Source organism: Ranitomeya variabilis, chromosome 2 (assembly GCF_051348905.1).
Source record: "Ranitomeya variabilis isolate aRanVar5 chromosome 2, aRanVar5.hap1, whole genome shotgun sequence".
NCBI classification, from domain to species: Eukaryota; Metazoa; Chordata; class Amphibia; order Anura; family Dendrobatidae; genus Ranitomeya; species Ranitomeya variabilis.
Genome location: NC_135233.1, coordinates 154,470,015 through 154,482,312, shown reverse-complemented (window position 1 = coordinate 154,482,312; position 12,298 = coordinate 154,470,015). Strand labels below are relative to the sequence as shown.

The 12,298-nt window shown below is 42.5% G+C and overlaps 1 protein-coding gene across 5 annotated transcripts in view; it reads right to left on the bottom strand.

The window, feature by feature from the left end:
• Positions 1-12,298, bottom strand: part of LOC143804720 (solute carrier family 22 member 2-like) — a 283,856-nt gene that overhangs the window by 115,240 nt on the left and 156,318 nt on the right. For all 5 annotated transcript variants that reach the window (XR_013221078.1, XR_013221079.1, XM_077283100.1 and 2 more), the window contains exons 8-9: positions 6,159-6,267; positions 1,460-1,572 (exon numbers count right to left, since the gene is read on the bottom strand). Coding sequence is in view for 3 of the 5 variants with exons in the window: in XM_077283100.1 (XP_077139215.1) it covers positions 1,460-1,572; positions 6,159-6,267 (222 nt within the window). In the remaining 2 variants the exon portion in view is untranslated. The remainder of the gene's footprint in view (positions 1-1,459; positions 1,573-6,158; positions 6,268-12,298) is intronic.

Sequence of the window (12,298 nt, the reverse complement as noted above, 5' to 3'; positions counted from 1 at the left end):
CATGAAGATGGTCTGAGTGCCCGATGTCCACAGATGGGGGTTGTGCTCACAGTTCAACACCGTGCAGGATGGTTGGCATTTGCCACAGAACACCAGGATTGGCAAATTCACCACTGGCGCCCTGTGGCCTTCACAGATGAAAGCAGGTTCACACTGAGCACATGTGAGAGACGTGACAGAGTCTGGAGACACCATGGAGAGCGATCTGCTGCCTGCAACATCCTTCAGCATGACAGGTTTGGCAGTGGGTCAGTAATGTTGTGGGGTGGCATTTCTTTGGAGGGCCACACAGCCCTCCGTGTGCTCACTAGAGGTAACCTGACTGCTATTAGGTACCGAGATGAGATCCTCATACCCCTTGTGAGACCATATGCTGGTGCGGTTGGCCCTGGGATCCTCCTAATGCAGGACAATGCCAGATCTCATGTGGCTGGAGTGTGTCAGCATTGAAGGCATTGAAGCTATGGACTGGCCCGCCTGTTCCCCAGACCTGAATCTGATTGAACACTTCTGAGACATCATGTCTCGCACCATCCAACAATGACATGTTGCACCCCAGACTGTCCAGGAGTTGGCGGATGCTTTAGTCCAGGTCTGGGAGGAGATCCCTCAGGAGACCATCCACCACCCCTTCAGGAGCATGCCCAAGCGTTGTAGGGAGGTCATACAGGCACGTGGAGGCCACACACACACAGCAGAACATCGTTTCCTTGTCTTGAGACATTTCCACTGAAGTTGGATCAGCCTGTAATTTGATTTTCCACTTTGATTTTGAGTATCATTCAAAATCCAGACCTCCATGGGATATTAATTTAGATTTACATTGATCATTTTTATGTTTTATTGTTCTCAACACATTATACTAAGTAATGAATAAAGATTTGCAACTGAAATATTTCATTCAGTGATATCTAGGATGTGGTATTTTAGTGTTCCCTTTTTTATGATTTGCTTGTCACAGTTGTGAGAGAACAGACTCCATTTTGTGTCTTTAGTATCCATCTTGTCCTATAACTTTTGTGTCATGGTGATTAAGTAGCACTGATGGGCAGGGAGGGTTCACATCTCTATTCAAACTCCTAAAGTTTCTATTTTCTCATGGAGTGAACTTTTCCTTTGTCTGTAACACTATTTAAGTGCCTACATGTGCTAATAATGCAAAAGTCCTAGTTCCCCATACACGGGTGTGCTGCATTGATTTGCACGAGAAGTCGAAACATACTTTAATATTTGGAGATGAATGCTCAGCGGACGCCTCTATATTTATTAACCTACAACACAAGAAATTTGGACTAGCTGCTGCGGTACTGATGCACTGAATTTAGAATATTAGGAACGGAGGGACATGAATTTAATGTAAGATTTGGATTTATATTTGGAATGACGAGGTAGGGGTGGCAACAGAATTTGCAAATTTCTATTAACTGTTGAAATGCCCCTTCAGTTGTGGCTTACTTACCGAATACTATTAGTGGCAATTCTTTCCAAACATTTGCCAGTCTGTAAACAATGAATGGTGTTATGGTTCCACCAAGATCACACAAGGATGAGCAGACCATTATGCCAAGGTTCCTGAAAACGCATTACATAGAGAAGAAGATCGTTGGTAATGATTGTAGAAAGAAAAATGGAAAAAAGACAAAGTCATATTGATGAAACTTTGTGAATGCTGGTTGATTTAGCTCACAAAATGTAAGGCTAAGTTCCAACAGTGAGTATTTGGTACATTTTTAGCTTTGCATATTTTAGTGCAAGCAAAGTAAATCTCATGCCTATTGTTTTTTAATGCTATGAAAACTGAACGGTGGTGTGTTTTTGATATTTGCAATAGTCCAATCTCTCTTACAGTAAATACATATTTTATTTGTGGCTGGAGTGCAGCTAACATAGAGTGCTACTCTAAGGTAGAGCAGGGAGAACACTCTCCATTCTGTAGGATGCTCGTCAATTTAGGCCTGGCGCCTGCAGAACAGCAGGGTGACACATTGAATGATTCCCAGGCAGAGTGATTTTATGACATCATTGTGCTGGGACTGTGATATCCGAGCACTTCATCGCATACAAGCAATCCCTCGCTAGCTTCAAGTCCACACTCACTGCCGCAAAACAAACTTCTCATCTCTCATATCCTCCCTGTCTCACAAACCTAAACAGCTTTTCAACTCTTTCAAATCGTTACTCCATCCCTCAGCACCTCCTCCCTCCCCTCTCATTTCTGTTGAAGACTTTGCCTCTTTCTTTAAACAGAAGATCGATACGATCAGAGAAAGCTTTGGCCCACAGCGCCCATTGCCCCTCTTAGCTACTCAACCCTGTTCCTCCAAAACCAGCATCTCCACCATGACAGAAGATCAGCTCTCCAACCTCCTGTCAAGATCACTCCTCACCATTTGCATGCTTGATTCACTCCCATCCCACCTCATCCCTAACCTCGCCACAGTCTTCATCCCAACCCTAACACACCTCGTCAACCTCTCACTCACAACTGGTGTCTTCCCCTCATCCTTCAAACATGACAAGATCACACCCATCCTTAAAAGCGCTCCCTCAACCCATCCTCTATGTCTAGCTATCGACCGATATCTTTTCTGCCTTATGCCTCAAAACTACTGGATCAGCATGTCCATCATGAACTGTCCTCCCACCTCTCCTCCTGCTCCCTCTTTGACTGATTACAATCAGGCTTCTGACCCAATCACTCAACTGAAACTGCCCTAACTAAAGTCACCAATGACCTACTAACCGCCAAGAGCAAGCAACACTACTCTGTCCTCCTTCTTCTGGACCTGTCTTCTGCCTTTGACACTGTGGACCACTCCCTCCTGCTACATATTCTATCATCTCTTGGCATCACAGACTTGGCCCTATCCTGGATCTCATCATATCTAACAGTCCGAACATTCAGTGTCTCCCTCTCCCACACCACCACCTCACCTCCCCCTTGTCTGTCGGTGTTCCTCAAGGCTCAGTTCTAGGACCCCTACTCTTCTCCATCTACACCTTCGGCCTGGGACAGGTCATAGAATCCCACGGTTTGCAGTATCATCTCTACGCCGATGACACGCAGATCTACCTATCCGGACATGACCTCACCTCCTTACTCACCAAAATACCACACTGTCTGTCTGCTATCTCAGCCTTCCTTTCTGCTTGCTTTCTAAAACTGAACATGAACAGAATAGAATTCATCATGTTTCCCCTATCTCACTCTACCCTTCCACCAGACCAATCCATCAATGTCAATGGCTGCTCACTTTCCCCAGTCTCGCATTCTTGGTGCCTCAGAGTGATCCTCGACTCTGCCCTCTCTTTCAAGCCATATATCCAAGCCCTTGCCTCTTCCTGCCTGTCTCAAACTCAAAAATATTTTCTGAAACCGCACATTCCTTGACCATGAAACCACAAAACACTAGTGCACGCACTTATCATCTCCCACCTTGACTACTGCAACCTCCTACTCTCTGGCCTCCCCTCCAGCACTCTGGCACCACTCCAATCCATCCTTCACTCTGCTGCCCGACTAATCTAACTGCTCCCCACTTTTCCCAAGCCTCTCCCCTATGCCAAGCCCTTCACTGGCTTCCAATCATCCAGAGACTCCAGCACAAAGCCCTTACTATGACATACAAAGCCATCCACAACCAGTCTCCTCCATACATCTGTGACATAGTCTCCCAGTACTTACCTACACGCAACCTTCTATCCTCACAAGATCTCCTTCTCTACTCCCCTCTTATCTCTTCTTCCCACAACCGCATCCAAGACGTCTCCCTTGCTTCCCCCATACTCTGGAACTCTCTACCCCAACACATCAGACTCTTGCCTACCATAGAAACCTTTAAAAAGAACCTGAAGACTCACCTCTTCTGACAAGCCTACAGCCTGCAGTGATCCTCAACCTACTGAACTGCCGCACAAACAGCTTTACCCTCTCCTACTGTATCCTCACCCATCCCCTGCAGACTGTGAGCCCTCAAGGGCAGGGTCCTCTCTCCTTCTGTACCTGTTAGTGCCTTGTTTTTTGCTCATGTTTATTGAATTTGTCTATATTTGCCCCCTTTTTCACATGTAAAGAGCCATGGAATAAATGGTGCCATAAAAAAATGTATTATAATAATAATAATAATATCCAGTGCATTGGTCGTCTTGCACCTTGCTGATGTCTGCCGGAGGATTTACCAGCATCCGGGGTTAGGTGAGTATGTTAAGTTTTTTTATCTCAATTTTATTTGTGGGCGCATCATACAGTGTGCAAACTACTGTGGGGTCATCATACAGTTTGAAATCTACTGTGGAAACATTCATATAGTGTGGGAGCTACTACGGGGGCCATCATACAGTGTAGAGGCCATCAAACAGTGTCGTGGCTACTGTGAGGGCATCTTACTGTATGTGGGCTGACATATAGTGTGGTGGATACTGTGGGGACCATTATAGTGTTGGGGCTATCTTACAGTTTGTGAGCATCATACAGTGTAAGGACTGCTGTGGGGGTAGTCATACAATGTGACGGTCATCATACAGTGCGAGCACTACTGTGAGGGCCATCATACAATGTTAGATCTACTGTGGAGGCAATCATATAGTGTAGGTGCTACTGTGGGGGCCATCAAACAGTGTGGGGGTATCATACAGTGTGAAGGGAATTATACTGTATATAGGATGCTGCGGGGCACATTATAGTGTGTATAGGGGAGTTATGGAGGCATCATATAGGCAACTGTGGGCCCATCATATTGTATATAGTGGAGCTGTGAGCCCATCATACTTTATATCGAGGACCTGTGGTGGAATCATACTGTGCTTCAGGGGGGGGGGGGGGGGGGGTTGGGGCAACACACTTTATATAGGTGAATTATGGGGTATCATAGTGTGTATAGAGGAGCTGTGGCGGCATCACACTGTCCATGGGGAAGATATACAATGAGGACATTGTTACTGTACATGGAGGGAATCATAGGATATTATTAAATATTAAGTTGGTACTTAACAAGCATTATTTCTATAGGGCCACTCGGTATTGTGGCTGACAAATGTGCACATAGAGGGCATTATTACTTTTTAGGAGGTAAAATGTGGACACTTTTTCAGGGCCCTAGAGCATGACATAATATTTTCTAGGGAGCAATTTTACCATCTAAAGGGCACAAAAGAGGCATTTTACTTTGTAAAGTGCATTACTTTGTAAGAGTAAAAGTGGTGAGCACTATTATGTGGGCACTAAGAGATGCAATTATAGCGACACATATGACAGTGGCAGCTCAGCTTTGGGGTGGCATTAAGTAGTAGGATGTGGAGTTTTGCTTGTTGAAAATAGATGGACAAGTTGCTGGAAATGTGTAAAGTCATATGTGCTTTATTGAAAACTCTAGAGATGAGTTGTGGTTGTAAGAAATTATTATTGCAGTCTGGGCCAGATGGAAAGGACAGGAAATGTGAACAACTCCATCAGCAAAAATGTCAGTTGTAAGGCACTGACTTACTATCTACATCTGCACTGTAATCACTTATATGTTCTGTAGGATTGGTGTTTAGTTTACCACTATATGGTCACCACGTGGTGGTAATATTGGTCTTGGTCTTTGTAAATAGATTTATTTTCTGTAGCAGCATGGTCATCTACTGAGGTTGTCCTATAACTACGATTAGGGTGTGCAACCCCTAGGAACACCTTGCGGATATTCCCATATTGAATGAGGAAATCCTCAGATAAAGAACAAAGATGCATTTTTAGTGTGTTTCTGTAGCAGAAATGTAGTAAAATCACATGTAATCGGCACATGACTTAATCCATAAAAATTTACGAAAACTAAGTAAGGCCTCAGACACACTTATGTTAAAAAACTGAACCAGTGTCATCAGTGTTTTGGATCAGTGTGTCGTCAGTGTTTGGTCTGCGTGTCTGTTTTTACCATCAGTGTGTCATCAGTGATTTTCACAGATCATAAATAAATAAAATTACAAAGCTTCTCATATCCTTTGCAATGTTAAATACAAAGAGCAAACAGATGGCACAGGGATGTCATTGTACGTGTTTATCACGGACCCATGGACTTGAATTGGCCCTTTTCACCCGTGATATTGGAGAAAAATAGACATGAGTTTCCACCATTTCATAAATGCTGTATAATACATTTTGCATATACACGTCTTATCACCTGATAAAAGTTGGATACAACTCAGCATTGACCAAACAAATCATCTCATACGATATTGTAATACCCATTCTGCTCACACATCCCAGTGCTATTTGTAGGCCAGAGAATCCTACAAAGAAAAAACAGATGGTTTACATCACTAAATATTCAACAACATTTTGCAAATAACTTCTGATCACTGAATCCTCTCTTGAGACGGTTTTGAGTGTTAACATTGAGTAAAAGAAAATTTGGAATATATTTAGGGTTTTTTTTAATAGAACATTTTGATAGCCCTCAGCATTAGAATTCTGCATCATTTACTAGTGAGTCAATAAATGAGTTCAATATAATCCAGAGAACAGAGTACAATCATGTATATACAGTGTGCATATTTTCCCATTGTTAAAGAATTTAGCAACTAAGAAACCTTTTACTGAATAAATCACTTGAATATTGCATTGTCCATTATAATTCAAAACCATTTCACGGACAAAATGAAATCTAGGAATACTTAAAAATGACTTCTACTCTAGTTATTAAAATATTATCAGCATCACATAAATACACCACTTTTTTTAGATACTGTGCAAAATATATTGAGGGAAATCAATTATTGCAGTATGAGGGTATGTGCACACGTTGCAGAATGGTGTGCGGATTTTTCCGCACTGATTTTGGTAAATCCGCAGGAAAACCGCACTGCGGATTTACTGTGGAGTTACTGCGGATTTAACGCTGTTTTTCCACCGAATTTGCGTGGATTCCACCTGCAGTTTTACACCTGCGGATTCCTATTGAGGAGCAGTTGTAAAGCGCTGCAGAATCCGCACAAAGAATTGACATGCTGCGCAATATAAACTGCAGCTTTTCCGCGCGTTTTTTCCTGCAGCATGTGCACTGCTGATTTTGTTTTCCATAGGTTTACATTGTACTGTAAACTCATGGAAAACTGCTGCAGATCCGCAGCGTCAAATCCGCTGCAGATCCGCAGCAACATCCGCAGCGTGTGCACATAGCCTAAATGCAGGTTTAGAATGACCAACTCTTCCCTTCTATTTCCCATACTACATCTGTTCTCACACACAGGTACTATGAATTAGATTATACTTGATGCAGTGCAATAGAGGAGAGAATAGATTACAGCACCTGGATAAAATAGAAACCTAGGTGCAAATAGAAAAACTGAGATATAGTCGTCAATGTACTTTTGATTCACATTTTAATAATTAAGACTGATATGGTAAAAGACAGCAGTAGTATAAATCAATGACAGAGGTCTATTGACACAACATCTTCTTGCAAAAAGATTCATAGTCTCAGGTCTCTTACAGTGAAAAAAATCTCCTTGGCATTCAAACAAAATCCTATTCTTCTTTCTTCTAATCATAGTGGATTAAATACTTTACACCATGTCCCAAATTATTATGCAAATTAAATTTTTCTCGTATTTTCTTAAATGGTTGGTGCAAATGACAGTCAGTCTAATAAAAGTCATCTCCCGTTAGAGTATACATCGAATTTTATTGAAGAAACCTCCCAATGATAACAGTATAATCTCCAAAATGAATAAAAACTCAAAATGCACTGTTCCAAATTATTAGGCACAGTAGAATTTGTAAACATTTGATATGTTTTAAAGAACTGAAAATGCTCATTTGTGGAATTTGCTGCATTAGGAGGTCACATTCACTGAACAAAAAAGCTATTTAACTCCAAAACATCCTAACAGGCCAAGTTACATGTTAACATAGGAACCCTTCTTTGATATCATCTTCACAATTCTTGCATCCATTGAACTTGTGAGTTTTTGGAGAGTTTCTGCTTGTATTTCTTTGCATGACGTCAGAATAGCCTCCCAGAGCTGCTGTTTGATGTGAACTGCCTCCCACCCTCATAGACCTGTTGCTTGATGATACTCCAAAGGTTCTCTATAGGGTTGAGATCAAGTGAAAATGGTGGCCACACCATGGGTTTATCTCCATTTATGCCAATAGCAGCCAATGACTCAGAGGTATTCTTTGCAGCATGAGATGGTGTGTTATCATGCATGAAGATGATTTTGTTCCTGAAGGCACGCTTCTGCTTTTTATACCATGGAGGAAAGTTGTCAGTCAGAAACTCTATATACTTTGTAGAGGTCATTTTCACACCTTCAGGGACCTTAAAGGGATCTACCAGCTGTTTCCCCATGATTCTGGCCCAAAACATGACTCATCCACCTCTTTGCTGACGCTGCAGTCTTCTTGGGATATGGTGGCCTCCACCAACCATCCACTACTCCAACCATCTGGACCATCCAGGGTTGCTCGACACTCATCAGTAAACAAGACTGTTTGAAAATTAGTCTTCACTTATGTCTGGGCCCACTGCAACCGTTTCTGCTTGTGAACACTGTTTAGAGCTGGCCGAATAGTAGGTTTACACACCACAGCAAGCCTTTGAAGGATTCTACACCTTGAGGTTCCAGGGAATCCAGAGGCACCAGCAGCTTCAAATAACTGTTTGCTGCTTTGTAATGGCTTTTTAGCAGCTTCTCTCTTAATCCAATGAATTTGGCTGCCAGAAACCTTCCTCATTATTCCTTTATTTGCATGAACTCTGTCTGTGCTCTGTTTCAGTCACAAATCTTTTCACAGTATGATGATCTCTCTTAACTTTTCACAAAATATCTAATGTTTCCATACCTTGTCCAAGGCATTGCACTATTTAACGCTTTTCGGCAGCAGAGAGATCCTTTTTATTTCCCATACTTTTTGAAACCTGTGGCCTGCTTAATAATGTGGAACATCATTTTTAAGTAGTTTACCTTTAATTAGAATCACCTGGAAAATTAATTATCACAAGTGTTTAAGATTGATTTCAGTGAACCATTGAGCCCTGAGACACAATACCATCCACGAGTTTATTTGAAAAACAAAACAATTAAATCTTTATGACACTTAAATCCAATTTGCATAATAATTTGGAACATGGTGTAGATTTCTTCTGCCCCTACTACAGTAAATACACAGCTCAAAAATAATAAAAGAACACTTAAAGGGGTGGTCCAATACCTGTAAAGCCCTTTATAAATATCTTCCTTTAAGCCCTAACCACTTTTGTAATTAGCTTTATTTTTAAATTCCCTACACTTCTCCTTATCCTGCTGTTTCCCATACATCTTTTTTTTTTCTATTTTACTTCCTCTCTGTTTGAAAGGGTTCTCAAACAGGATGTCACTGGTGGCTGAGGCAACACTCACTTTCCCACAGAGTTTATCACCCCAACTGAAACAGTATGTCATCAGGGAGTCACTTACCCAAGCTTATGTAACTGCCGCTATCCCCGAATGACATCCTGATTTAGTAGAGTGGATCAAAAAGTGATTTTACCATCAGTCCGCCGCTGCTGACAGTCTCTGCTTCTGACACCACGGTCTCTCTCCCTGAAATAAATTGTCATCTGGGTGGTGGTGATAGCAGCATTGTGAGTGACACCAGCGCCACCCTCTTATGACTATTCATTTGAGGGCTGTGATAGAAGCTGTGGGGTGGTTCTGCTGTCACTCATTCTGCTTCTATCACTGACCACAAACAAATCATCATCAGTAGCCGTCATCAGGATCAGGGAATCTGCACTCATCTAGACTTCACGGCCAGGCTCCACGTCCTTCCCCCATGGTCATCTCCCTTTGCTGTGCTCCAAGTCGGGTCTCAGAAGTGGCTGACGTTCGCCAGTAACATCATCTCACAGAGACCTTTTAAGACCCACTTAAACAAACCTTGTATCTGAGTGTTAAGTCAGTGATGTGTTCAGTTGCCGTTTGCTTTGGAGTTTGCCACCATCCATTTTCTTCTGTGGCTATAATCTACTCAGAGTCCTGTGGTTCTAGAACCTGCTTTCACTGCATCACAGACCTGCTGATTAATCCATTGTCTGCTGCCTGCTATGTAAGGCTACTTTGACATTAGTGTTGTTCGACGCACGTTGCAATGCGTCGTTATGTAGAAAAAACGCATCCTGCAAAGTTGCCCACAGGATGCATTTTTTCTCCATATATTTTCATTAGCGATGCATTGCGACGGAGTGCCACACGTCGCAACCGTCGTGCATGTCTGCAACTGGAGTGTCTGATTTGGCAAAGCTCGTTAAAGGGTATGCGTTGACTTTTAGGATTGGTGCCCCTATAGGTGGCACCAGACTTCCAGTCTTTTTCCTCTCTAAAGAGACTATTGGCATATTTAACCCCTTTGAGACGAAGCTCTTTTTCGTTTTTGCGCATTTTGTTTTTCGCTTCCCTTCTTCCCAGAGCCATAACTTTTTTATTTTTCCATCAATATGGCCATGTGAGGGCTTGTTCTCTGGGGGACAAGTGAACGACACCATTGGTTTTACTATATCATGTACTCAAAAATGGAAACAAAATTTCCAAGTGGCGTGAAATTGCGAAAAAGTGCAATTCTGCAACCTTTTTTGGATTTTTTTTTACCATGTTCACCAAATGCTAAAACTGACCTGCCATTATGATTCTCCAGGTCATTATGAGTTCATAGACACCAAACATGTCTAGGTTATTTTTTATTTCATTGGTGAAAGAAAAAGAATCCAAAGTTTGTTAAAAAAAAATTGCAACATTTTCTGAGACCCTTAACGTCTCCATTTTTCATTATATCAGGTTGGATGAGATCTTATTTTTTGGTGGGCCGATCTGACATTGTTACTAATACCATTTTGGTGTAGATACAATCTTTTGATCACATTTTAATGCAATGTGGCGACCAAAAAAATGTAATTCAGGCATTTTTACTTTTTTCTCACTACGTCATTTAGTGATCAAGTTAATCCTTTTTTTATTGATAGATTGGGTGATTTTGAATGCAACAATACCAAATATGTGTATGCTTGATTTATTTATTTTATTTTGAATGGGGCGAAGGGTGGGTGATTTCAACTTTTATATTTTTTTAATTTTTTTAAATATTTTTAATAACATTTTTTTTTATTTTTGGCATGCTTCAATAGTCTCCATGGCAGACTAGAAGCTGCCATAACCCGTTTGGCTCTGATACATAGAGGCGATGATCAGATCGCCTCTAAGAAGCAGAATACCTCACTTGCTATGAGCGTGGACAACTGGGCGACCTCTGGTTGTCATGCCAACCCAACGGTGACCCGCGATCACGTGATGCTGTCACTGGTGGGCGGATTTCCGGCCTGATGTTCGGAAGCGCGCACTAAATGCCAGAGTTTACACAGCAGCATTTAACGGGTTAATAGCCACGGGTGGATCTCGATTCCACATGCGGTTGTTCCGGGAAAGATGTAGGCTCACCACAGGAGCCCACATCAAAGGGAGAGAAGCGACATGCGTCATACTAGTACGGTGCATGTCGCAAAGGGGTTAAACTGTCATCCAGAGACTGTGCATATTATATTGCAATCATCTCCTGTGGCTTTCACATCCTGCATTTACTACGACACAGACTTGCTGTGATTAAACCATCATCTGTTGCCTGCTGATTAACGCATTGTCTGCTGTAGGCATTATGAACTGCAATTTAGACTTTTCACATTAAAGTGCATAGAGAAAATAATCAGTTACTCAAATTGGCATGATGTGAAGAAGCTCCTTTTACTAATGTGGTCCAAAATCAGTGTAAGGCCGGGATCACACATACGCGAGATACGGCCGAGTCTCACAGGTGAAAACCCTGATCTGGCGCCGGCACTCCGGAGTGGAGCGTGCAGATCCATGTATTGCTGTGTGGCTGCACGCTCCGCTCCGGATTGCCGGCGCCAGAGCTGGGTTTTCACCTGCGAGACTCGGCCATATCTCGCATATGTGTGATCCCGGCCTAACAGTCAGTGATTATTCAGGCAAGCAGACCTTTATCAAACATAGAAAAAAGAAACATTTTAGTCAGTTCATGGAGCGCCCGCTAGGACCGTGGCGTACTCAGTACCGGGCTGGTTCTGTTCTTAAAGGGGTGGTCACGGTGGCAATAACCCGGTCCGTGGCCTTGGGCGTCCAGTAAAAGAGGGTTAATGAAAATAGAAATAAAGTCCAATGTAGCAGCGTTCGTGACGCCACCTGTGGTATTCGGCCAGGGGTGGCTGACGCTGCTTAAAGGGATCCTCTGGGACTGATAGATTTGCAGCTTAGATGGTATAGCTCCCCA